The sequence below is a fragment of the Dendrobates tinctorius genome, unplaced genomic scaffold (genome assembly GCF_039654945.1).
Source record: "Dendrobates tinctorius isolate UK_male_01 unplaced genomic scaffold, ASM3965494v1 ptg000015l, whole genome shotgun sequence".
NCBI lineage: Eukaryota > Metazoa > Chordata > Amphibia > Anura > Dendrobatidae > Dendrobates > Dendrobates tinctorius.
This window is the reverse complement of record NW_027361683.1, coordinates 35982928-36009908: the sequence shown is the minus strand read 5'-3', so window position 1 is coordinate 36009908 and position 26981 is coordinate 35982928. Positions and strand designations below refer to the sequence as shown.

Below are 26981 nucleotides of genomic sequence, written 5' to 3'. Positions count from 1 at the left end.
GTCCGGTAAAATAGGCGACAAGAAGCACTGAGCTGCAGATGACTACCTCCTGGCGATGACCGGGGAGGTGACTGACCGCTACTGCCCCGGAACACTATAGAGCCCGGAGGAGCCGACCAGCCCTGCGCTGCTAACTACAAGGCTAACATTCTTTGCTTTTCTACCTGCAGTTCACGGGTTAACAGCTAAAGTTACTGCAGCAAAGAGCTGCATATAGCTCCGCCCACATCGGAGAGCAGCCAATCTCGGGAGAGCCGCGGTTTTCGAGCCCCTCCTAGACCCAGCAAATGTAAACGGAGCAAAGCTTTGGTGGGCGGTGCATTCCAGCAGAGGGGGCGGAGCGGAGCGATGACGTCAGACAAGAACGGCTTCAGTGCAGGTGGAAGGAGCTGTCAGCGTCTGGTGACCCTAGGACACCTTGATGACGTCAGGCAGGTAGGTGCGGAGCCGGGCTCGGCGCTGGCCGGGGGGAGCGGGGTGTCCCGAGCTGTGCAGTCACGGGGATCTGTAACTCACACACGCTGCACAGTGACTGGAGTTGGAACGCTACGGCGCCCCCCTTGCGTGTAGTTTGGAGGGGTGTGATCTGTCACCTGTGTAATGACAGAGGTGGTCGTGTCCTGGGCTAGCGGCAGCCCCTCAGCTGTGGGGGAGCCCGAGCAGAACTCTCTCCAGGCCGGCTCCAGCACTGCCCTGGCCACATGACAGCGCCATCAGCCTCTCCATGCTGGGCCACCTCTGGGAGGCAGACTGCGGACCCCACTTCTCTCCCGGGCTGTGGTGGGCATGGGGCTAGAGCAGTGCAGGCTGCCCCAGATCCGCGTGCCGCATTACATCACCCCATACCACTGAGGGAGAAAAGCCATTCTGTCATTTGAGATTGAAGGGGTTGTTGGTCCAATAACTTAAAGGGAACCTGTCCCCCCCCCCCCCCACCAGGCGTTTTTAAGTAAAAGAGCCACCTTGTGCAGCACTAATGTGGCATTCTGACAAGTTGGCTCTTTTATTTAGGGTCCCTTCCACCGCAGAAATAATTGTTTTTAAAATTGGTCAGACATACCTCTTATTTGACAGGGGAGCAGGTCTTTCCCCCCTCTGACCGAGACGCCTCACATCCGTCACTCATTCCTTCCTACATTGATGCTCCGCCTCTTCGTTTTTCTTTTCAAATCCTGGCGCCTGCGCTGTATGTATCCTGGGGCATGCGCAGTGACCGCCATGACTTCCTGGCCTTCCTATCGCATGGCCAGAGATCCCGCCCCGCAGTCGCTTATGATTTATTCACACTGCAGGGCTGGGAATCTCGGGCATGTGCAGTCATTATCTGCGGCTCTCATGCCCAAGATTCCCATGAGAAAGAAAAACGAAGAAGCGGAGCAAACAACGCAAGAAGGAATGAGTGACGGATGTGAGGCGTCTCTGTCAGAGGGGGAAAGACCTGCCCCCTGTCAAATATCAGGTATGTCTGGCCAATTTTATAAACGATTATTTCTGCGGTGGAAGGGATCCCAACTAAAAGAGCCACCTTGTCAGAATGCCGCATTAGTGCTGCACAAGGTGGCTCTTTTACTTAAAAACGCCTGGAGGGGGTGACAGGTTCCCTTTAACTTTTTGTTTGTTTTTTTTTTGGAGAGGGGTGCTTAAAGTGGCTTGCAATAGAAACAGTATTCCTCCCCTCACTGATTCAGAAAGGAGAGTGCTAAAGAGAAGGCCTGAAGTTATAGTCCTGCCAGTGGCTGGAAATCAACATGAAGCTGGTTTAGTCGCCCAGAGCAACCAGTCCTGGCTGTCACGTTCCAAGAGCCCACATTGTACTGCACTTCCATAGCGGGCTTTTATTTTCGGTCCCTGGCACCATCCTTTTGTGATCGTCCTGTACCTCCTGCTGCAGTGATGATGTCCTGACACGGACCAGTCACTGCTGCGGCCAGTAGTTGGGTACAGTGGCCACATGACTGGAGTGCTGGTACAGGAGGGCAGGGAACTGTAAGGCGAGTATCATTATCTTTGGTTTTAATCAGTTGAAAGTGGGTTAAAATAATAAACAACAAGACGTGGATTTGACAAGTGCCCTGCTTGTACTCCTACCAAGCATGTAGGTAAAGGTTGATTTGTGCCAGCTCTCGCTGCCGCCTGTCTGATGGGAAGATATTGCGCAATGCGTGGCGTGTGTCCTCTTCGTGGTAAGCAATATGCCAAACCTCGTGTTTCTACTAAATCCAGCTCCACTAAACAACATCACAAGACCATGCAATTAAGCTAAGCTCACACATGAGTTGGAGCCTCCAGGCTGCACCTTTCTCCATTAAATTGCCAGCCAAATTAAAAGCAGAGGGACCCATACTAGTGTCTGGCACAGCTTCTGTTGAGAAAAATGGGCCGCCAAATGCAGGTGTAAACATAACCGTACCTGTGATGTACATACATGCTGTTATTAATGCAATGTACAGGGGATCACGTCTGTTATACCCCAGTCAGTCCCTGGTAGATCATGTCATCACTGACTTAGTAACTTATCAAAGCTGTTAGTGGTTAACCACATCTAAGGGGCAAGTTTTCTCCTTAGGCCGGGGTCACACTTGTGAGAAACTCACACGAGTCTCGCGTCTCAATACCCGGCACTGCCGCCAGCACGCAGGACTGGAGTGAGCGGCTGCATGTATTTCTATGCTGAGCGCTCCGGTCCCGAGTGCCGGCGGCAGTGCTGGGTATTGAGATGCATTGATCGTGCGAGATTCTCACAAGTCTGACCTCGGCCTTATGGAGAGTGACATTCCAGGTCTGGCACGCCAGTATGAGGAGACATAAACGCCTTGTGTCTTAGCTTTTCACCCAGTCAAATCAAATCTCATACTTTGCACTGAAGAGGGGCTTTTCTCTTAAGTCATACTGCAAGACTCGTTAAAGCGTCAATAATGACTTGAGGGATTGCTGCTTCCAATAGGTGGCGCTAGAGTTCAAGATCTCTTGCTCTCTGAAGAGAAAATTTGCATGGTTAACAAGACTGTTTCATGTTCCAAAATGTATTAAGTAAGATGGGGTCCATGCAATGCACTAAAAGACAAAATAAAGACATAGCACACTGGAATTTTCAGCAAGTTCTGAGCCACTCTGTGAATAACGCTACACCCTGTACTGCAACCACGCTGCTTGGAACACAGCTTATATAATGGCAATAAGGGCTCGCTCACATTAGCATAGATTCTTTCATGGAAGAGAATCGGATCGATTATAGTAATGACACTTGGTTCAAACTCTGTCAGTGTGATCTGAGTATGATCCAAATTTCTCTCATGAGAGAATTGCAGCACAGTTGCAGAGAAGATGAAGAACAAAACTTCTCCATTGTCTCCTTGTGCATACACCGGACCGTACTCAGATGACATCTGAGTGCAGTCCAATGTTTCACACCCACCCATAGACTTGAATGGATGTGCGTGGTTTGATTTGCAGAGCAGAATTGGCATGAGAAAAAAATCACTGATCTGCACTCCCCCATAGAATAATATTGGGCTGAGTGCTATCCAATAAAACCATGCATAGCACTCCTCCGAGTTATGTTGGTGTGAGTGAGCCCTATAACTCAATTGCTAGGCCCTCCGCTCGGGTACTGTCTCCACTTTTTTATGGTGGATTGAGAGTTACCGAAACATAACTTGTTGCGGACTGCATGTAAATAAACTATTTAAAGGGAATTAGTGATGAGCGAGTATACTCGTTGCTCGGGTTTTTCCCGAGCATGCTCGGGTGTCCTCCGAGTATTTTGGTGTGCTCAGAGATTTAGTTTTTGTTGCCTCAGCTGCTTGATTTGCGACTTGTAGACAGGCTGAATACATGTGTGGAATGCCTGTTTATTAGGAATTCCCACATGTATTCAGCCTGTCTACTGTGTCTGTCATGCATTTAAACTGTCACTCTGTGTAAACACGCATTGACAGTTCACTGCCAATAGCTGTCTGTGACACCTGAGAGGCAGGGGAAGAGGTGCAGGGACCCATGCCGTCGGTCCCCGCACCCAGATCACTGTGATCGCACAGGAGTTGTTGAAATATCAGCACCTCCCGCCCGATCTGTGCAGCAGCTCAGCTCTGCACTAAGGCTGTGTGCCCACATCGCGGTTTTTATGCATTTCCGTCGCGTTTTTGCAGCCGCTTAAACGCTTCAAAAACGCATCCCCATGCAATCCTATGGGATTCCACAGTTGCTGTGTCAATGCTGCAGATTTTACTGCTGCGGAATCGCATAGCGGTAAAATCCGCAGCATGTGCGTTAGTTCTCTGTAATTGCGGCGATTCCGCCGCCATAGGATTGCATTGAATTGCTCACTTTACACATGTGGCAAGTGAGCGCTTCATGTGTGGATGGTACCCAGGGTCTGGAGGAGAGGAGACTCTGCCCTGGGTACCATATTCCTGTAAGAAATAGAATAAAAATAATGTGATCAGAGGTCATTCGCGCAATGCATCCCTGGGAACAGAAGATGCCGCCAGCATTTTTAAAATTATTTTTAACATTCTATTGATGCTGCATAGGTAGCAACAATAGTAAAAAGTTTGTCACACTTGTCTAGCACTATGCTTGACAAGTGTGACCAACCTGTCAATCGCTTTTCCAAGCGATGCTTCAAATCGCATGGAAAAGTGCAAGCATTCTGCAAGCTAAAAACGCTTGCAAAACGATTGTGTTTTGCAGGAAAACGCATGCGAATTCCGCATGCGTTTTACCTGCGGCAGGGAGTTGCGGAAATGCTGCGGACTTTAAAAAAATGCTCCGTTAAAAAACAAACACAAAAAAAGTAGCAAACTTTCTTTCCGCTTGTAAAAAGTGGATTAAAATGCGATAAAGACGAATGTAAATAAAAATAGTATCACTGAATGCGCCATCTTGTCTCCCAAAAAACAAGCCACCATACAGTTCCATCAGCAGAAAAATACCTCTCAGAATAAAGCGATGCAAAAATAATTTTTTCTATAAGTTTTAATTGTGTAAAAGCGCTAAAACATAAAGTCGTAGTTACTCACCGGTTAACGGTATTTTTCGGAGTCCATGACAGCACCACCTGAGAGAGGGGATCCGCCCTTTAGGAACAGGAATCCTACAGATACAAAAAGGCAGCACCTCTCCCACGCATCAGTTGGATTACAGAGCACAAGAGGACCACAACGGTTAATAGCATAATTTATATACAATACTTTACACGACTATTTAAATTACCGTGTACCTATAAGGGGAAGAAGTGCACACCCAAAATTTTAAACTAAAGGGAGGGAATATACGGGTGCTGTCATGGACTCCGAAAAATACCGTTAACCGGTGAGTAACTACGACTTTCTTCGGTCGTCCATGACAGCACCACCTGAGAGAATTACAGAGAGTAATAACTATTTAGGGAGGGACTACAGCCTGCAGTACCCTTAAACCAAAAGAGAGGTCTGTGGAAGCACCCAAGTCTAGTCATTATAGGCTATAAAAGGTGCTCGGAGAGGACCAAGTAGCCGCCTTACATATCTGGTCAATGAAGACTTCTGATCTCTCGGCCCACGAGGTCGCCATGGCTCTGGTGGAATGCGCCCTTGGCTTTCCGGGTGGCGACCTGCCTTTTGAGGTGTATGCTATTGAAATCGCCTCTCTAATCCACCTAGCTAGTGTGCTTTTTGACACTCTACAACCTTTCCTAGGGCCTTGATGGGAGATAAACAGAGCATTAGCTTTTCTTCAGGGATCGGTAACTGCCAGATATTCTTTGAGGCATCTCCTAACTTTCTAGGGTGTGTAGTTTCTCTTCCATCTCATTAGCTGGATTAGGGAGGAAGGATGGAAGGACTATCTCCTGTGTCCTGTGAAAGCTAGAAACTACCTTAGGTAAGTACGCCGGATCAGGTCTGAGTGTTACTCTATCGTCCTTAAACTGTATATAAGGAGGACGCCTAGATAATGCCTGGATGTCGCTCACCCTACGAGCTGAGGTTAGAGCTACCAGGAAGGCTACTTTAAGGGACAGGTTTTTTATGGAAGTTGATGAAATAGGTTCGAATGGAGCCTCTGTCATAGCCGTGAGGACTAGGTTTAAGTCCCACGGCATGAACCTATCTTTCACTATTGGCCTGGATCTACCTGCTGCTTTAATGAATCTACTGATCCAGTAATTACCTGCTATGTTGCAGCTAAAGAGGGCCCCCAAGGCTGATACCTGTACTTTAAGGGTAATAGTGGAAAGCCCCATTTCCAGACCTTTCTGAAGAAACTCTAAGATCTGGTTTATAGGTGCTGAACCCCCAGCGACTATTCCGGAGTTCTGAAGGAATCTCTTCCAAATCCTGACACAGATTTTGGTAGTGATGATTTTTCTACTTTTAAGTAGGGTGTTAATCAGGTCTGGGGAGAAGCCTTTATCTCTTAGCAATGTCCGTTCAAACTCCACGCCGTCAGATGTAGGCCAGCCACCTGAGGATGGAAGACTGGGCCCTGGGATAGGAGATCCGGGATGTCTGGAAGGACCCAAGGCTCGGACACCGACATGGTCCTGAGGCATGAGAACCATGCCCTCCTGGGCCAAAATGGAGCGATAACTATAACCCTCGCTCTGTCCCTCCTGATTTTTCTCAACACCAGGGGTAGTAGTGATAGGGGAGGGAAGGCGTATGCTAGCCTGAAGTCCCACTTTATCAGAAAGGCATCTACCGCCGGGGGGTTCTCTCTGGGATTTAGGGAGCAGAACTGCCTTACTTTCCTGTTTTCCATGGTAGCGAAGAGATCTATCTCTGGTTGACCCCATTTTTGTACAATCAGGTCGAAGATGGAAGTTTTTAGGGACCATTCTCCTTGTCTTAGTAGATTGCGGCTTAAGAAGTCTGCTGTTATATTTTCTTTCCATTTTATATGTAGCGCTGTTAAAGATAGAAAATGCCGCTCTGCTAGCTGGAACATCCGTTCTGCCACATTCATCAGGGGTTTGGAACGAGTCCCGCCTTGGTGGTTGATATAAGCCGCGGTGACCTGATTGTCGGAGAACACCCGCACATAATAGCCCTGTAGATACACAAGTAGTCATATGGGCCCCCCAACCGGAAGGGCTAGTATCCGTAGTGATTATTCGGGATATGTCATACTCCCAGGGAACCCCTCTGGATAAATTATCCTTGTCTAGCCACCACTCTAGCGACTCCCTTGTGTTCCGGGACAAGGTTAGCTGGCCCTCTAAGTAACCTCCGAGCATTCTTTGATGTACTAAAACTTCGCCCTGTAGTGTTCTTGAATGGAATTGGGCCCACTGGACAGCCGGGATACAGGATGAAAGAGAACCCAGAAGGGACATGGCTCTCCTGAGGGACATGGTGGGGTTATTGGAAGCGTTCAGGACCTGATAGTGTAGGCGAACAAGCTTCTCCGGAGGCAGACGGCATTCCTGTTTCTCAGAATCTAGGATCAAGCCCAAGAATTGTTGGACTCTCATCGGTTGCAACCGAGATTTTTTTAATGTTAAGCAGCCAACCTAACCGCTCTAAGGCAGACATTGCCCTTTGTAGCTGTACCATACAATGTTTCACAGTTTTCCTTACAATCAGGAAGTCCTCTAAGTAGGGAACTACTAGAATGTCTGATTCACGTAGATGGGCCATAACCTCCGCTACCACTTTAGTAAATACTCGGGGAGCGACTGCCACCCCAAAGGGGAGGGCCGCATATTGGTAATGCTGAACTGACCCATCTAACTGGACCGCCACTCTGAGGAAGCGCTGATGAGCTGCATGAATGGGTATATGGTAGTAAGCATCTTTTAACTCTAACACTACCATAAAGCAATTTTTAAACAGCATTTTTATTGATGACTTAATTGTCTCCATTTTAAACGGGCGTATGACCAGGAATTCGTTGAGGGACTTAAGATTTATTATAGTCCTAAAGGAGCCGTCTGACTTGCGGACCAGGAACAGAGGGGAGTAGAAACCTTTTCCCCTTTCTCCTTCTGGAACCATAGTTAGGACCTTCTTGCGGCAAAGATCATGAACCTTGGCCTCCAGGGCAGCTTGTTCTGATGTGGAAGTCCTGAGCGGGGTGACCTTAAAACGATCTTGGGGGACCCGGGTGAACTCTAGTCGTAGACCCGCAGCTATCACCCCCAGTATCCAGCTACTACTAGAAATCCTAGACCAGGCTGGGTAGAAGGCAGCTAGTCTCCCCCCTACCGGAGAAGCTAGTCATTGGGGCGGCTTTTTAGTGTCACGGGCTGGACCTTCCTGGCGCCCCCACCTCCGAGCATGAAACCTGTACATCTCCTTTTCTTGTCATCTCATCTGCCCTGGTCCCTGGACGGCCTTCTACGGAAATATCCTTTCCTAGTAAAGGGACGTCTATAAGAAGGGTTCGGCAGACTGGGGAACTTCTTTTTATCATCCCCGGCCTTCTCTAAAAGTTCATCCAAAACGGGGCCAAACAGATATTCCCCCTCGCATGGAATGGAGCAGAGTAGTGACCTGGCCTGGATATCTCCTGGCCAGCATTTTAACCAGAGAGCCCTTCGTGCTGCGTTAGATAAACTTGCGGTCCTCACCGCCATTCTCGCAGAGTCTGCTGAGGCATCAGCCAAAAAAGCGGCAGCACTTTGGATGATTGGTAGGGATTTTTGAATGGATGCTCTTGAGGCTCCGTCCTTCAGTTGGGAATCCAGTTGATCTAGCCAGACCATCATGGATGTGCCCGTACATGTGGCAGCTATCGCTGGTCTTAAAGCGCCTGCTGACATCTCCCATGTTCCCTTTAGTAAGGAATCCGCTTTTTTTTTATCCAGCGGGTCTTTTAAGGAGGCCATGTCATCCAATGGTATGGAGGATTTTTTGGAGGCTTTGGCTACTGCCGCATCCAGCTTAGGGGTCTTATCCCATCTGTTTACCACTGGATCATCGAACGGGTACCTCTGCTTGAAGGCAGGTGGCAAGGAGCCCCTTTTTTCAGGTCTTTTCCATTCCCTATCTATCAGGCTCTGGACTTTGTCATTTAATGGAAAGGCCCTGCGCTTTCTGGTATCTAGACCCCCGAACATCACGTCCTTTTCGGAAAGTTCTGGTTTTGCGTCTGCTACCCCCATGGTGGACCTTATTGCTTTAACCAGCCTATCCATTTGATCTAAGGGGAAGCAGAATCGGCTTGAGTCTTCCTCTGAAGAAGACGAAGTGGAGGCCGGGGAATCTGAGGAGTCATCGATCCTAGGGGCGGCCGAGGACTCCGAACCTGAGAGACTAATTTCTCTTCCTTTAGAAGAATCCCTTTTAGATAGGGCCTTCATTTCCGACCTGATAATTTCCCTCAGGCTTGTGGTGAAGTCCGGCGTTTCTTCCGCTACCTGTATGGACGGGGGAGAGTGTAAGGGCCTGTCAATCTACCCCTGGGCTCCCGTCCCTATCCAACCCCCACCGTTTGTCGCACGCATGGCTGACACAACTTTTTAGGGTGGCCGTTTGGCAAGGGGCAACTACAGAGGGCACATTCCCTGTGCTTCTGTTTTCCCATAGCTTTCCTCCCCTGCGAAAAAAACATAATGGAACACTGCATCAGGGTACATTCACGGAGATCTCTTACCCATGCAGATGAGGCAGGTACCGGATCACGGAGGGAGGCAGGAGGGTCCTTTATCCTGGAGGAACTTCTGTGGCTCTGTTTGCTCGGATGTTTCTGCTTTTTTTTTTTTTTTTTGCTGGCCACTCGCATGAGGCTTTAACGTGGCCTGTTTCTGTGGGCGCTCCTGCGCCTCGTCCTGCTGCTCTATGGGGGCTTCTGTCGTCTCCATTGCTGGGCCTTCAGAAGCACCCCAGCAGCGTCACCTCCTGTCTTTTTAAGGCCTCTCAGCCGGGTCAGCAGGGTTCTGGCGCGGCACCTCCCACCCGGGACCTCCCCCGCCTGTACCGGCCACCCCCGCCCCGGGCACCGCGCGCCACCCCAGACCACCGTGCACCCGCGGCGCACACTGGAAAGCCGTCCGGCACCCGACTTCTGGTTTCGGCGTTCCCGGCCCCGCCGCGTCACTTCCGCCGCTCATCCGAGCCCGTGGGAGCGTGCGGAAGGAGCCGGCATGGCGCCCCCGGCTCCGGTATGCCCGCTGCCCCACGCGCGCCGACCTGCCACTGCCGCCCGGATAGGAGAGGGGGACCGGACCTCCGGGGGAGAACGCACCAGGAGGGGCCCGGGGCATACATACCTGGTGCCCGCAATATGGAGGCGGCTGTCCACCGGACCCTGTGCTCCATCTGCTCCGACCACTGCCGTGGCGACCTACCCGGCCCCACCGTGGCGCTTCCAGGGACCCGAGCGTGACCGAGGTAGGAGAACGCCCCCCCCCGCTACCTGGGTCGGTAAGCCGGCCTGGGAATCCCTCGACGACTCCATGATGGACGATCTGAAGGAAGTCCCGTCCTCTAGGAACAGGAAACCAACTGATGCGTGGGAGAGGTGCCGCCTTTTTGTATCTGTAGGTTTCCTGTTCCTAAAGGGCGGATCCCCTCTCAGGTGGTGCTGTCATGGACGACCGAAGAAAAAAATGTTATTGCTGTAATCGTACTGAACTGAAGAATAAAGTGGCCTTATCAATTTTTACCACACACATAACAGAGAAAAAAAACAATTTCTGTATTGATGCTTTTTGTTCATTCGGCCTCCACAAAAATCAGAATAGAAAGCGATCAAGAAATGTCATGTGCCCCAAAATGGTACCAATAAAGACGTCAACTTGTCCCTTCAAATACAAGACCTCACATAATTCTGTGGGCTGAAATATTTAAGTGTATAGCTTTCAAAATATGGCGATGCAAAAACTTCTTTCAAAAAAAGTGTCTTCTAGTGTGTGACTGCAACCAAACAATTTTTTTTTTTTTTTACATTTTTTATTAGACTTATTCCATAAAAAAACGCTCAAAAGAATATTAAAAGAAACATATCACATTACAGAGCCATTGAGTAACCGCAACTGGAAATCTGAAGAAGCCAACACGAAACGTGCGTTGGGGCCATGTGTGCAGCCCCACAGGACAGTTGTGGGTAAGAGCAATCTGAGTACATGATTCCTGTGTTGCTGGGGTCAACGTTTATATGTTGTATTTCATTGAATACACCATGGTTACTATTACCGCATTGACACAGCTGCAGGGGCCTCATGTCCTGAGTACACTTGATGCATTGTCACTTTACTTTATTCCATGGTTTTGACTGCTTGCTCTAACTATGCTATACCTGCAGTGTTGCACTTTTTCTTGTTGCACTTTATTCTGGTTTCTCAATGGCTCTGTCATGTGATATGATTCTTTTTAATAATCTTTTGAGTTTTTTTATGGAATGTCTAATACTTTTTTTTTTTTTTTTTACTTTTCTGGTGGGTTGTCTTGCTCCATTCTTGTATGTATACAATTTTGTGGGAGTAATTCCATGGCTATTGCCCTTGGTGGTCCGGTCACATAGGTTTAGGACCAGTTGTTAATGATGTGTTCTGTTCTAAAGATTTTGTATTATATAAATGTGGTATCCCTGTAATTGCACCGACCCGAAGAATAAAGTCACCTAATCACTTACACCACACGAGGAATGGCATAAAAATTGAAACCAATGCTTCACCTGCTGTGGCTTTGTTCATTCTGTCTCCCAAAGATCCCAGTAAGGCTTGACGCACTTTTATCCTGCGCTCCACACTGAGTGCTTATACCGGGGTTTCCGTGTAAATTTCTGAAATACATTATTTAGACAGAACCGCCAGCGGATGATTACCTATGAGTCAGATGGAGGTGTAAGGGAGAGAGACAGGACTGTAGTCGTGACCTGAATAACCGCTATATCCATATCCAGTTCTTTCCGTACAGAAAAATGTACTCTTCTGCATACCTGCATCTCCAGAATCAGCTTCCTCTGGTCACGTCCCAGGCGATAATGGTCCCTCCTTCCAGATGACTCCCAGCAATGGAGACAGTCCAAGTCAACTTTAACACTTTCTTTACTGAGAATTTCACATGTTGCATCCACAGCCAGTACATCAAGACATATACTTGTTTTCTCATCTTTCCCTTTGTGGCTGTCGCTTCTGTGCAGTACACGCCCGGACTGAACTGTCCTCGACCGCTTCCCAGTTCCTTCCTGGCCTGACCTTGCCTTGATGACACTTCCTTCTGCCTGTTTCGCCCCAGACTCAAAATCATTATTCATGAACTTTGGTTGCCTCTGGTAAAGCATCCTGCCCATCTGTGCCGATCTCGTCGAAGCTCCAACTTCCTTCACCTCCGATGTCCAACCGATTCCTGCCTAAAAGCATCAGCCCAGGCGATAAGTCGCCACATTCTTCCTTTGCTGCACTGGCCCACTGCTAAGAGACACAGTGGCCGTGGGTTGCAGCACTTAAATGTTATGGGACTGCCAAACTGTCCAGGCCTATAGCCCTTGTGGATGCTAGGGAACCCTGGCCCCGTCTCACCTAACTTCCTAATCAACTATCCTCTTACTACCCAGCAGCCCCTCATACAATTAACCCTCCTATCAGCTACACCTATAGGGCCCACTAGTATGCCCCCATCTAGTGGCCCTCAACAGAACTACACTTACCCGAGTCTATAGGAACTATTTACTAAAAGTGCCCTCTTCTAATGTACGCAAAAGGATGCACTAACTTACCCTAACTATAAATGCACAACAGACACATATGCAATAACATTGTACAAGAACAAAAGACAATATATTAGTTTTCTATAAAATGCTAACAGTCATGTGGCTATACCATTACAGATGAGCGATAATACATAATTTATATGTAGCAGTACCACTTGGCATAGACTCATTTGTAAGCATTAACAACCGGAAGACAGACATCAATCTCACCCCCTTACAGAGGCACTGTGAACGCCATTGGACTTGTGATCCGATGGTGTCCGTCTTTTTAGGCATGCGTAAAAACGCTGTCCACCAGTTTTGTGCATCTCTGAAAGGAAGGACAATGCTGAACAGAGTCCAGAGTAACTCTGCTGCATCATTAGTGATTGGATCCCTCCAGGGTTTCATCTGAATCACATCACTCGGAGATTTAATTGGAAACCCTAAAGTAAGTGCTCAGCATAGAGCATCGGATAAATGTGATGCCAAATGTCATTAAAAATGTTCCCAAAGAGCTTCAATTCGCTCCACAAGGAAAGCAAATCCCCACTCAGGTCCGACATCTGTTAACGGAATTACAGGAGACTTCCACGTTACAGGTACCACAACGGCTCTGGAAAAGCTAATTGGCTCATTACCCCCCCCCCCCCTTCTGAGCCGCAGTGTACATAAACTACCTTTAGCGTTCACATTTGGCAGGAGTATAATTTTCAAAATGGGGTCACTGGGGGGGGTGGGGTGCTGCTCTCTAGCACTTAAGGGCTCTGTATATGGAGATTGCAAACTAATCTAGGAAAATCTGCACTCCAGGAGGCAAGTAGCGCTCCATCCGTACCGAGACTCTCCGTGTGGTTAAGCAGTACTGTACTGCCACATATGGGGTATTTCTGTATTCAGCAGAAATTGTGGCACAAATTCTGGTGCCAATTTTACCCCCTTCTTGTGTGAAACTATTCAATCTGGGTCTGAAACAACATTTTTGTGGTTTAAAAATGTAATCATTTTTCTTCCCTGCCCAATGGTATAAAATTCTGTGACCCAATGATGGTGTCAAAATGATCACTGCATCACTAGAATAATTCATCAAGAGGTGTACTTTGTAAAATGGGGTCACTTATGAGGAGTCCTGCTGTTCTGGCACCTCAGGGGCTCTCCCAGTGGGTCATGACACCCTCAAACCATAATAGAAAAATCTGCACTATAATATGGCGCTCCTTCTCTTGAGCTTTGCACTGTGCCTCAAAAGTAGTTTTTACTTACACATGGGTTATGTGCACACTCAGGAGAAATTGCACAACAAATTTTGCAGTCCATTTTCTCCTGTTACCCTTGAGAAAATAAAAAAAATTGGCGCTAAAAGAAAAAATTTGCAGGAAAAATGAGCTTTTTTTATTTTTTTTTATTTTAAACTTCTGTAAAGCAGCTGGTGACTCAAGATGCTCACCACACATCTAGATAAGTTCCTTGAGGGGTCTAGTTTCCGAAATGGTATCGTGTGTGTGTGGGGTTTTCACTGTTAAGGCACATTAGGGGCCCTACAAAAGTGACATGGCATCCGCTCTCTATTCCAGCCAATTTTGTGTTCAAAAAGTCAAACCTTGTTCCTTCCGAGTCCTTCCGTGCACCCAAAGAGTGCTCTTACTCCACATGTGGGGTATTGGAATACTCAGGAGAAATTGCTTAACAATTTTTGTGGTCCATTTTCTCCTGATACCTTTTAAAATAAAAAAAATTTTTGTGGTAAATTTTTTTTTTTTTTTTTTCCACGGCTCTACGTTATAAACTTATGGAAAGCACTTGGGGATTCATGATACTCAACAAACATCTAGAGAAGTCCCTTGAGGGGTCTAGTTTCCAAAATGGGGTCACTTGTGAGGGTTTCCACTGTTTAGGAACATCAGGGGCTCTCCAAACGCGACATGGCATCCACTCTCGATTCCAGCCAATTTTACTTTCAAAACCTCAAATGGTGCTCCTTCCTTTCCGAGCCCTGCCGTGCGTCTAAAGAACGGTCTTCCTCCACACATGGGGTATCGGTGTACTCACTAGAAATTGCACAACAAATATTGTGGTTCATTTTCTCCTGATACCCTTGAAGAAAAAAAAAATTGTGCCCGATGAGAGAAATTTTTGTGAAAAATGTTAATATTTTTTTCCTTCCACGTTGCTTCAGTTCTTGTGAAGCACCTGAAGGGTTAATAAACCTCTTGAGTGTGGTTTTGAACACCTTGAGTGGTGCAAGCTGTCATATAAGCCTCCAAATTCACTTCAAATGTGACGTGGTCCCTTGTTTTACAGTAACTCTCAACTTCATAACAAAAAAAATATTTCAAATTGTGCTGGTGTAATGTATACATGTGGGAAATGTTAACTATTTTTTTTTATTTTGTGTGACATAATACTCTGATTTAGGGGCATAAAATTTAAGTTTGAAAATTGTTACATTTTCAAAATTTTTACCAAATTTACACTTTTTTTTTTTCAAATAAACGCAAGAAATTTTGAAGATATCTTACCACCATCATAAAGTACAATATGTCACAAACAAACAGTCTCATAAGCAGTGGGATCCGTTAAAGCATTTCAGAGTTATAAAAACATAAAGTGACAGTGGTCGGATTTCAAAATTAAGACCTGGTCATTAACCTACAAAGTGTCTTGGTCCTTAAGGGCTTAAGGTGAACCGGACATCTGCTGCATGCTGCCCCTGGGTCAGGCAGCATGTATAAGGCACTGGCTGTATGTTCTCAGAGATGCTTACCTGCCTAGGCCTCAAAACAAATGCACTATCAGGGTGCAGTAGACCCAAATAAAGATGGCGGCTGCACAGGTGCAGTAATACAGATGAGACAGCCAGCCTACAATCAAGGATTGGCCTTTTGGTACACCAGTGCGCAAAATCTGTATGCTTCATTGTTAACACAGAGAAGATGCAGAGCATCTGACTTACAGCCTATTAATGACTCCCATACTCTTAGATCTGGCGGGCCGTCCATTGCGAACTAAAATGCATCCTGTGTGAACAAAGGCCACAGTTTACACAGGATGCATTTTAGTACTGCAGTGCACCAGGAAAGGTCAGAGAGTCCCAGCGCCTGCGCACTGCAACCATTTATCAGGTCATCAAGAAGGTCAAAGAGTTTCAGTTGCTGTAAAGAAGGCTTCAGGGAACCTGATAAAGTCCAGCAAGTGGCAGGACCTTCTCCTGAAGAAGATTCAGCTATGCATTCAATGCCGGCATAGGAATGGCAGCAGGAAGATGTCTCTGCACTTACATGTACAGTGAGGGGAATGATTTTGGAGGCTGACCTGACATCCTGCAAGAAGTACAGGGATTGGACCGCAGAGGACAAGGGTAAAGTCAGGGGTGGACACTGACAGCTTGGGGCCCCTGTGCAAGAAATGTGTCTGGTCTCCCTCCTGTTATGGTGCTATATATATATATATATATATATATATATATATATATATATATATATATAATGTGTGTATATATAGTCGTAGTTACTCACCGGTTAACGGTATTTTTTGGAGTCCATGACAGCACCACCTGAGAGAGGGGATCCGCCCTTTAGGAACAGGAAACCTACAGATACAAAAAGGGTGGCACCTCTCCCACGCATCAGTTGGATTACAGAGCACAAGAGGACTTCCAAGGTTAATGCATGATTTATGTACAGTATTCTTTACAATTATAAACTTTTATCACCAGTGAGCATACAAGAAATAGACGTGCACACCCCAATTAAATTTAAGGGAGGGAATATACGGGTGCTGTCATGGACTCCGAAAAATACCGTTAACCGGTGAGTAACTAAGACTTTATTCGGTCGTCCATGACAGCACCACCTGAGAGAATTACAGAGAGTAGTCACTACTTTAGGGGGGGACTACAGCCTGCAAAACCCTGATACCGAAGGAGAGGTCTGCAGAGGCACCCAAGTCTAGTCTATAATGACTATAAAAAGTGCTCGGAGAGGACCAAGTGGCCGCCTTACAAATCTGGTCGATGGAGACTTCCGATCTCTCGGCCCACGAGGTCGCCATGGCTCTGGTGGAATGCGCCTTCAATTTCTCCGGAGCTACTCTACCTTTTGAGGTATAAGCTAACGAGATTGCTTCTCTAACCCAGATGGCTAGAGTACTTTTGGACACCCTAAGACCTTTCCTAGGGCCTTGGTAGGAGACAAAGAGGGCATTGTCCTTCTTCCAGGGATCGGTAGCCGCTAGATACTCTAAGAGGCATCTCCTAACATCTAAAGTGTGTAGCTTCTCCTCCTTCTCATTAGATGGTTTAGGGAGGAAGGATGGGAGGACTATTTCCTGCGACCTATGAAAGCTGGAGGCTACTTTTGGTAAATACGCTGGGTCAGGTCTAAGTATTACCCTATCCTCTTTTACCTGAAGAAAAGGTGGGCGCCTCGACAATGCCTGAATGTCGCTTAGCCATAACGTCAGCCCGTAGGGTATCAGGAAAGCTACCTTGAGGGACAGGCTCCTAATAGAGGCTGACGAGATGGGCTCAAATGGCGCTTCTGTCATAGCTGTGAGGACTAGGTTCAAATCCCATGGCGTGAGTCTATTCTTTACTATTGGTCTGGACCTACTTGCTGCTTTGATAAACCTATTGACCCAGTAATTAGCCGCGATGTTGCAGCTAAAGAGGGCCCCTAAGGCAGATACCTGTACTTTAAGGGTACTGGTGGAGAGACCCAGGTCCAGCCCTTTTTGTAAAAATTCCAAGATCTGGCCTATAGGGACGGAATCGTCAGTATTTATATTTGAGCTTTGGAGGAATCTTTTCCAAATTCTGACGTAAATCTTAGTTGTCACCACTTTCCTACTTTTTAGCAGTGTCAATTAGGTCTGGGGAGAAACCTTTACCCCTTAGGAGTGACCGCTCAAATTCCACGCCGTGAGATGTAGGCCAGCCACCTGAGGGTGAAAGACCGGGCCCTGGGACAGAAGGTCCGGGATGTCCGGGAGAACCCAAGGATCGTCTATCGACATGATCCTGAGGTTCGAGAACCATGCTCTTCTGGGCCAGAACGGGGCAATGACTATGACTCTTGCCTTGTCCTTCCTGATCTTCCTCAACACCAGAGGAAGTAGAGATAGGGGAGGAAAGGCATAGGCTAGCCTGAAGTCCCATTTTATCCGTAGCGCATCTACTGCCAGAGGAATCTCCCTGGGGTTTAGGGAGCAAAACTGTCTCGTTTTTGAGTTCTCTTTGGTGGCGAACAGATCCACCTCTGGTTGACCCCATGTCTGTACGATCTGAACAAAAATGGAGGTGTTTAAGGTCCACTCTCCCTGTTTTAACAGATTGCGGCTTAGGAAATCTGCCGCGACGTTTTCTTTCCCTCTTATGTGAAGAGCCGTGAGAGATAAAAAATGCCGCTCCGCTAGCTGGAACAACTGTCCTGCCACATTCATCAGAGTTTTGGATCGAGTTCCGCCTTGGTGATTGATATAGGCCACGGCCACTCGATTGTCCGAGAGGACTCGTACGTGATGGCCCTGTAGATACATAAGGAGCTCTTTAGCTGCGTGTGCTACCGCTGTCAATTCTTTAAAATTAGAAGACATTTGTATTTGATCCCGTTCCCATAGGCCCTGGACCAGAATTCCCTCCATATGCGCCCCCCAACCGGAACGACTTGCATCCGTGGTGACCACGCGGGTAATGTTATACTCCCAAGGGACCCCTCTAGACAAGTTATTTCTTTCTAGCCACCATTCCAGGGACTCTATTGTGTTTCTGGATAAGGTCAGTCGACCTTCTAAGTTATCCCCAAGAATCCTCTGATACCACAAAACTTCGCCCTGTAGAGTTCTCGTATGAACTTGGGCCCACTGGACCGCGGGAATGCAGGACGAGAGGGAACCCAACAGGGACATGGCTTTCCTGAGGGACATGGAGGGGTTGTTGAAAGCGTTCAGGACCCGGCCATGTAGGTGCAGCAGCTTCTCTGGGGGCAGATGGCATTCCTGTTTTTTAGAATCTAGGGTTAGGCCTAAAAATTGTTGAATTTTTAATGGCTGCAAACGGGATTTTTTGATATTAAGTAACCATCCTAACCGCTGTAGAGCTGCCGTTGTTTTCTGTAACTGTTCTAAACATTGCTCGGCTGAACTGCCTATTATAAGGAGGTCATCTAGATGGAGAACGACTAGAATATTTAATTCGCGCAGATGGGCCATCACCTCTGCCATCACTTTGGTGAATACTCGGGGTGCAACTGCCACCCCGAAGGGTAAGGCCGCGTACTGGAAGTGCTGGATTGACCCCTCCAACTGAACCGCCAGTCTAAGGAAAGGTTGGTGAGCTAGACATATGGGTATATGGTAGTACGCGTCTTTCAGATCTAGGACCACCATGAAGCAGTTTTGAAACAGCATTTTTTTTGCGGTGTTAATTGTTTCCATTTTAAATGGTCGAACGACCAGAAATTTATTGAGGGCTTTGAGATTAAATATAGCCCTAAATGAGTCGTCCGGTTTACGGACCAATAACAGGGGGGAATAGAAGCCTTTCCCCTTCTCTTCCTCTGGAACTCTCGTCAGGACTTTTTTGTCCAGTAGCTCGAGGACCTCGGTTTCCAGGGTAGCCTGTTCTAGCGGGGAAGATTTGAGCGGAGTAACCTTGAACCGGTCTTGGGGAACGCAGGAGAACTCTAGGTGCAGTCCTGTAGCTATTACCCCCAGTATCCAGCTGCTATTTGAGATTCTGGCCCAGGCCGGGTTGAAGGCAGATAATCTTCCTCCTACCGGGGCTACTAGTCATTGGGGCGGTTTCTTATTATCCCGTGATGGACCTTCTTGGCGCCCCCCTCCTCCGAACATGAAGCCCGTACCTCTGGTTTTCTTGTTGTCCCATCTGTTCTGATCTCTGGCCTGCCTCCTGCGGGAATACCCTTTCCTAGAAAAGGGACGTCTCCAGGATATATTCGGCAGACTCGGAAATTTCTTTTTCTCGTCCCCGGCTTTCTCTAACAGTTCGTCTAGGACGGGGCCGAACAAGTATTCACCCTCACAGGGGATAGAACAGAGACGGGACCTGGCTTGGATATCTCCCGGCCAGCATTTCAACCAGAGGGCTCTTCGGGCCGAATTAGACAAGCTTGCAGACCTGGCCGCCATTCTTACCGAGTCTGCCGAGGCATCTGCCAGAAAGGCAGCAGCATTCTGGCTAATTGGAAGAGACTTACGGATGGAAGCTTGCGAGGTCCCATCCTTTAGCTGGGAGTCCAATTGATCCAGCCAGACCATCATGGATCTGGCTGCGCACGTGGCTGCTATTGCTGGCCTTAGGGCGCCTGCTGACATCTCCCAAGTGCCCCTTTAAAAAGGAATCTGCCTTTTTATCTAGGGGGTCTTTAAGGGAGGCCATATCGTCGAAGGGTATAGATGACTTTTTGGAGGCCTTAGCTACCGCGGCATCCAGCTTGGGGGCCTTATCCCATCGACTTACTATTGGGTCCTCAAAGGGGTACCTCCGCTTGAAAGCAGGCGGCATAGAACCCCTTTTTTCCGTTTTTTTTCCACTCCCTGTCTATCAGGTTCTGGACTTTTTCGTTTAACGGAAAGGTCCTTTGCTTTCTGGGGTCTAGACCCCCGAACATAATGTCCTGAGCAGACAGTTCTGTCTTTTTTTTTTTCTTCTACCCCCATGGTTGACCTTATGGCTTTAATTAATTTATCCATATGGTCCAAGGGAAAACAGAACCGGCTGGAATCTTCTTCGGAGGAAGAAGAGGAGGCCGAGGACTCTGAGGAGATATCTTCCCTCCTAGGGCTGACTGAAGAGTCTGAGCCTGAAACAGTAGCTCTTTTTGAAGAATCTTCTTTTGATAGGGCTTTTATTTCCGTCCTGATTAATTGCCTCAGGTCCGTAGCGAAGCTTGGAGCTTCTTCCGCTACCTGCATAAATAGGGAAGAGTGTAAGAGTCTGATACTCCACTCACGTTCTACCCCTCATCTCCGTCCCTACCGTCTGTCTCACGTAAGACTGACATAATCTCTTAGGGTGACCATCTGGTAAGGGGCAACTACAGAGGGCACATTCCTTGTGCTTCTGTTTCCCTGTGGCCTTCTTCCCCTGAGAATCAAAAAAATATAAAGGGACACTGCATCAGGGTACATTCTCGCAGATCTCTTACCCTTGCAGACGAGGATAGGTACCGGATCACGGGGGGCTGCAGGAGGATCCTTTGGCCTAGAGGACCTACTGTGGCTCTGTCCACTTCCTTCCTTCCGCCTCTTAGGCTGGTCACTGGGGTGCTTTGCCACGGGCTGCACCTCTTGTGGGTCCATGGGGGCTTCTGTTGTGTCCATCGCTGGCCTCCAGAAGCACCTCAGCAGCGATGCCTTCTGCATTAAGAAGGCTTCCCCTCCGGATCAGCAGGAACTGCGTCCGGTGTTCGGGCCCCCCACTGGACCGCTCTGCGATCCTCCCCCTCCCCTTCAGGCCCGCCAGGAGGCGGGCGCGCATCGGCGCGTGTCCTCAACAACCGGAAGTCGACCGGCATCCGACTTCCGGTTTCGGCGCTAGGCCCCGCCCCCTCCGCCGCGTCACTTCCGCCGCGCGCGGAGACGCGCGGCAAGGGGCTAGCACCGCGCCGCCGGCTCGGAACCGTCGCTCCCTTGTGGGACACCACCGGCGGCGCCCGCCCGAACGGACCGCTCCGGGGAAGGAGACACAGGGGGACCCCACTTACCTCACCGGTCCCATGGAGAAGGCATCCGCCGGACCCTGTCTCCGCCTGCTCTTACCACTGCCGTGGAAATCCTACCCGGACCCACCGTGGCGCATCCAGGGCTCCCAGCGAGACCGAGGTAGGAGAACCCCCCGCTACCTGAGCCGGTCCGCTGGCCTGGGTCTTCAGTTATCCATGACGGACGATCTGTAGGGAGTTCTGTCCTTGTTAGGAACAGGAAACCAAACTGATGCGTGGGAGAGGTGCCACCCTTTTTGTATCTGTAGGTTTCCTGTTTCTAAAGGGCGGATCCCCTCTCTCAGGTGGTGCTGTCATGGACGACCGAATAAATATATATAATATTTTTTTTTTTTTTTTTTTTCTCTCCCAACATACATATACAGCTCTGGCAAAAATTAAGAGACCACTGCAAAATTTTCAGTTTGTCTGATTTTTCTCTTTACAGGTATAGTTTTGAGTAAAATCTAAATTGCTCTTTTATTCTATAAACTACTGACAACATGTCTTCGGATTTCCAATCAATAAATTTTGTATTTATTTTCAGAAAATGAGAAATGGTAAAAAAAATGCAGTAACATAATTATTAAGGTTGAAGGGAGACTTTAAGTCCATCTAGTTCAACCCATATCCTGTCCTAACCTGCCCTAACATGTTGATCCAGAGGAAGGCAAAAAAAACCCATGTGGCAAACAGTAAGCTTCACATTGGGGAAAAAAATTCCTTCCCGACTCCACATACGGCAATCAGACTAGCTCCTTGGATCAATGCAATATTAAGGAAACTAGTGTATATACCCTGCAATATTATACTTTTCAAGAAAGCATCCAGTCCCTTCTTAAATTTTAGTAGGGAATCACTCATTACAACATCATATGGCAGAGAGTTCCATAGTCTCACTGCTCTTACAGTAAAGAATCCGCATCTGTGATTATGCTTAAACCTTCTTTCCTCCAGACATAGAGGATGCCCCCTTGTCCCCGTCACAGGTCTAAGAGTAAAAAGATCATTAGAAAGGTCTTTGTACTGTCCCCGCGTATATTTATACATTGTAATAAGATCACCCCTAAGCCTTCGATTCTCCAAACTAACCCCAAGTGTAATAACCTGTCTTGGTATTGCAGACCCCCTAGTTCCCTAATAACCTTGGTTGCTCTTCTCTGCACCCGCTCCAGTTCAGCTATGTCTGTCTTATACATCGGAGACCAGAACTGTACACAGTATTCTAAGTGTGGTGGCACCAGTGACTTATATAGAGGTAAAATTATGTTCTCATCATCATGAGCATCTATGCCTCTTTTAATGCATCCCATTATTTTATTTGCCTTTGCAGCAGCTGCCTGACACTGGCCACTAAATGTGAGTTTGTCGTCCATCCATGCACCCAGGTCTTTTTCAGTGACAGTTTTGCCCAGTGTTTTACAATTAAGCACATAATTATACATCTTGTTTGTTCTACCCAAGTGCATGACCTTACATTTATCCCCATTAAAGCTCATTTGCCATTTATCAGCCCAAGCTTCTAGTTTACATAAATCCTCCTGTAATATAAAATTGTCCTCCTCTGTGTTGATTACCCTGCAGAGTTTAGTGTCCTCTGCAAATATTGAAATTCTACTCTCTATGCCTTCTACAAGGTCATTAATAAATGTTAAAAAGAAGCGGGCCAAAAACTGACCCCTGTGGTACCCCACTGCTAACCGTGACCCAGTCCGAGTGTGCTCCATTAATAACCACCCTTTGTTTCCTATCCCTGAGCCAGCTCTTAACCCACCTACACATAGGGGAAAATATCTCCCTTGTTCTCATTTTATGTATCAACCTTTTGTGTGGCACCGTATCAAAAGCTTTTGAGAAGTCCATGTACACCACGTCCACTGCATTCCCTTGGTCCAGTCTGGAACTTACCTCTTCATAAAAGCTTATCAAATTAGTCTGACAGGAACGGTCCCTTGTAAATCCATGTTGATATTGGGTTATGAGGTTATTCTTCTCCGTATAGTATCTCTTAGAAACCCTCCAGGATTTTACCCACAGTTGATGTTAAACTTACTGGCCTATAATTTCCGAGTTCAGTTTTTGTCCCCTTTTTGAATATTGGCACCACATTTGCTATACGCCAGTCCACCAATAATGGTCTATCTATGACTGTGCTAAATTCCTGCAGTACTCGGGGGTGTATACCATCCGGGCCCTGGGATTTGTCAATTTTAGTGATTTTTAGACGCCGCCGTACTTCCTGCTGGGTTAAGCAGGTGACATTTAACGGAGAATTTTTATTCCTGATCATGTTATCCGTCATGGGATTTTCTTGTGTAAATACTGTTGAAAAAAAGTCATTTAGCATATTGGCTTTTTCCTCATCCTCCTCCACCATTTCACCCAGACTATTTTTAAGGGGACCAACACTATCATTTTTTAGTTTCTTACTATTAATGTAGTTAAAAGTTTTTTGGGATTATTTTTACTGTCTCTGTCTCAATCTTTGCTGTCTTGATTTGCTTTTTACAGAATTTATTTAATCTTCTGTATTTAGTTAATGCCTCATCACTAACTACTTGCTTTAATTCTATAAATGCTTTATTTTTATCTCTTATTGCGCCCCTTACAGCTCTATTTCGCCATAGTGGTTTCCTCCTATTTCTAGCATGTTTATTCCCATATGGTATATATTGTGCACAGGTCCTATTCAGGATGCTAATAAACGTCTCCCATTTTCTTTGTGTATTTTTATGTCTCAGGATATCGTCCCAGTTAATTACACCAAGATCATCTCTCATCCGTTGGAAATTTGCCTTCCTGAAGTTTAGTGTCCTTGTAACCCCTCTACTACACATCTTATTAAAGGATACATGAAAACTTATTAATTTGTGATCACTATTACCCATGTGACCCCCCCAACCCTTACATTTGATATGCGGTCTGGCCTGTTCGTTAATATTAGGTCTAGCAGTGCCCCCCCTCTTGTTGGGTCCTGAACCAGTTGTGAAAGGTAATTGTCTCTCATAGTTGTCAAAAACCTATTACCTTTGCTGGAACTGCAGGTTTCGGTTCCCCAATGTATTTCGGGGTAGTTGAAGTCCCCCATAATAATGACTTTTCCTTGAGTCGCAGCTTCATCTATTTGCTTTATGAGGATATTCTCTGTGCTTCCATTTATTTTTGGAGACTTATAACAAACCCCTATCAGTAATTTATTATTTTTCCCCCTTCCCCTTATCTCTACCCACAGGGACTCTACATTTTCATTAGATTCATATATATTATCACGAAGGATGGGTTTTAAGGATGATTTTACATATAAACACACACCTCCCCCTCGCTTATTTGTTCGGTAATTTCTGAACAGACTATAGCCCTGTAAATTAACCGCCCAGTCATGGCTCTCGTCCAGTCATGTCTCAGATATCCCCACCATGTCATAATTTTGTTCCAACAACATTAACTCCAATTCCTCCATTTTGTTGGCGAGGCTTCTGGCATTGGCATACAGCACTTTATTTATCTCTCTGTACCTCTATTCTTTCTTAAATTATTAACTGTTCTAACCCCACCCCCCCATGCCACCCCCGCCCCCAATTTCATTATTTGTGCCCAGGTCTCTATATGCACTGTCTTCCCCTCCTATAAAAGGAATACCCTCCCCCCGTCCCTAGTTTAAACACTCCTCCAACCTTCTAGCCATTTTCTCCCCCAGCACAGCTGCAACCTCCCCATTGAGGTGCAGTCTGTCCCTAGCGTAGAACCTGTAGCCAACTGAGAAGTCGGCCCAGTTCTGCAGGAACCCAAACCCCTCCTCCCAACACCAATTCCTGAGCCACTTATTAACCTCCCTAATCTCCCGTTGCCTCTCTGGAGTGGCACGTGGTACAGGAAGTATTTCCGAAAATACCACCTTGGATGTCCTTGCTTTAAGCTTACAGCCTAATTCCCTGAAATCATCTTTAAGGACCTTCCACCTACCTCTAACTTTGTCATTTGTGCCAATGTGCACCATGACCGCTGGATCTTCCCCAGCCCCTCCCAGTAATCTGTCAACCCGATCAGCGATGTGTCGGACTCGAGCGCCAGGTAGACAGCACACCATTTGACGATCCCTGTCTTTGTGACAGATTGCCCCATCTGTTCCCCTAATAATTGAGTCTCCCACTACCAGAACCTGTCTGGTCTGCCCTGTTCTCCTATTTCCCCCCCTTACTGAAGCAGACACTCCTCCAGCTTTCATAGGACATGCCTTGCTGCAGCAGTGCTACTCCTGCACTAACACTCCCCTCATCTGCCAACTTGGCAAACTTATTGGGGTGTGCCAGATCAGGACTAGCCTCCCTGGTGCTCTTCCCTCTACCCCGCCGTCTATCTGTCACCCAGCTAGCTGCTTCATTGTCCTGCAGCTCCAACCTAGCATCCCCCCCCCTCATCTATCCCATTGAGCGTCTGCTCAGTGAGCAGAAGACTCCTTTCCATACTGTCTATGGATCTCAGTGTTGCCAGCTGCGCATTTAGATCCAGTATCTGGGCTTCCAAATGCACAACGTACTGACATCTCGCACAGCAGTATGCACCCTCGACCGGCTGTTCAAGGATTTCATACATGCGGCATGACGTGCACTGGATGGCATTGGCAATAGTGGAGCACATCCTAATGGGGATTGCACCAGACAATAAGATAAGCAAAAATAAATAAAGTATTAATAAAATATAACAGCAATTCAGTAATACGTCCCTGAATTCAAAGTCACTAAATCTCAAGTCTCACACTTACCACAGTTCGCACTTGCGCTCAGGTCACACTCAGCTCGTTCACACTTGTTCAGGCAGAAGATTTAAAAGATTTTTTTTTTCCCTTTTACCAGTACACCAACCTGCTGCTCAATGCACTTCCCAAAGGAGTTGAGCCCCAACCAGCTGCCCCTTATAAACCCTTAATTATGAACTCCCACCCTTAATTAACCCCTTGTGAATCTAGTTACACCTCAAGATTTAAATACAATATAGTTAACCCTTAAAAACACAGATAGTAGAATAAGAGATTAACCCTGTAGAGAGAAAAAATAGGTTAAACAAGCCCACCAAAAATTGAACAGGTAGAAAGCACTCAGCAACTCTCACAGGTATTTGTTACAGGTTTCCCAAACACCTCTTCACTGAATCTCAAGTCACACACTTACGCACAGGTCACACTTACGCACAGGTCACACTTACGCACAGGTCACACTCAGCTCGTTCACACTCGCTCAGGCAGAAGATTTAAAAGATTTTTTTTTTTTTCCCTTTTACCAGTACACCACCCTGCTGCTTGCAGACCTCAAATAATGCTAAGAAAACAAGTTCATAATAATTTAGAAACAACAATACTAATGTTTTAATTCAGGAAGAGTTCAGAAATCAATATTTTTGTGGAATAACAATGATTTTTAGTCACTTTCCACCAGTCTTTCACACTGCTTTTGGGTGACCTTATGCCACCCCTGGTACAAAAATGTAAGCAGTTCTTTGTTTGATGGCTTGTGACTATCCATCTTCCTTTTGATTACATTCCAGAGGTTTTCAATGGGGTTCAGGTCTGGAGATTGGGCTGCCCATGACAGGGACTTGATGTGGTGGTCCTTCTGTCATGGTGACGTGTGACTGGATACACCGCCTCCA

The 26981-nt window shown here is 47.0% G+C and overlaps 1 protein-coding gene across 8 annotated transcripts in view; it reads left to right on the top strand.

Moving 5' to 3' along the window:
• The first annotated feature begins 322 nt into the window (after window positions 1-322).
• The window catches only part of LOC141076171 (protein 4.1-like), a 382293-nt gene continuing 355634 nt past the window's right edge, over window positions 323-26981 (top strand). For 6 of the 8 annotated variants that reach the window (XM_073563527.1, XM_073563551.1, XM_073563519.1 and 3 more), the window contains exon 1: window positions 1204-1459. In XM_073563527.1, coding sequence (XP_073419628.1) covers window positions 1219-1459 — 241 coding nt within the window. In that variant the 5' untranslated portion in view covers window positions 1204-1218. Of the gene's footprint in view, window positions 436-1203; window positions 1460-26981 lie in introns of those variants that run through there. The other 2 variants (XM_073563556.1, XM_073563577.1) reach the window with 2 other exon arrangements.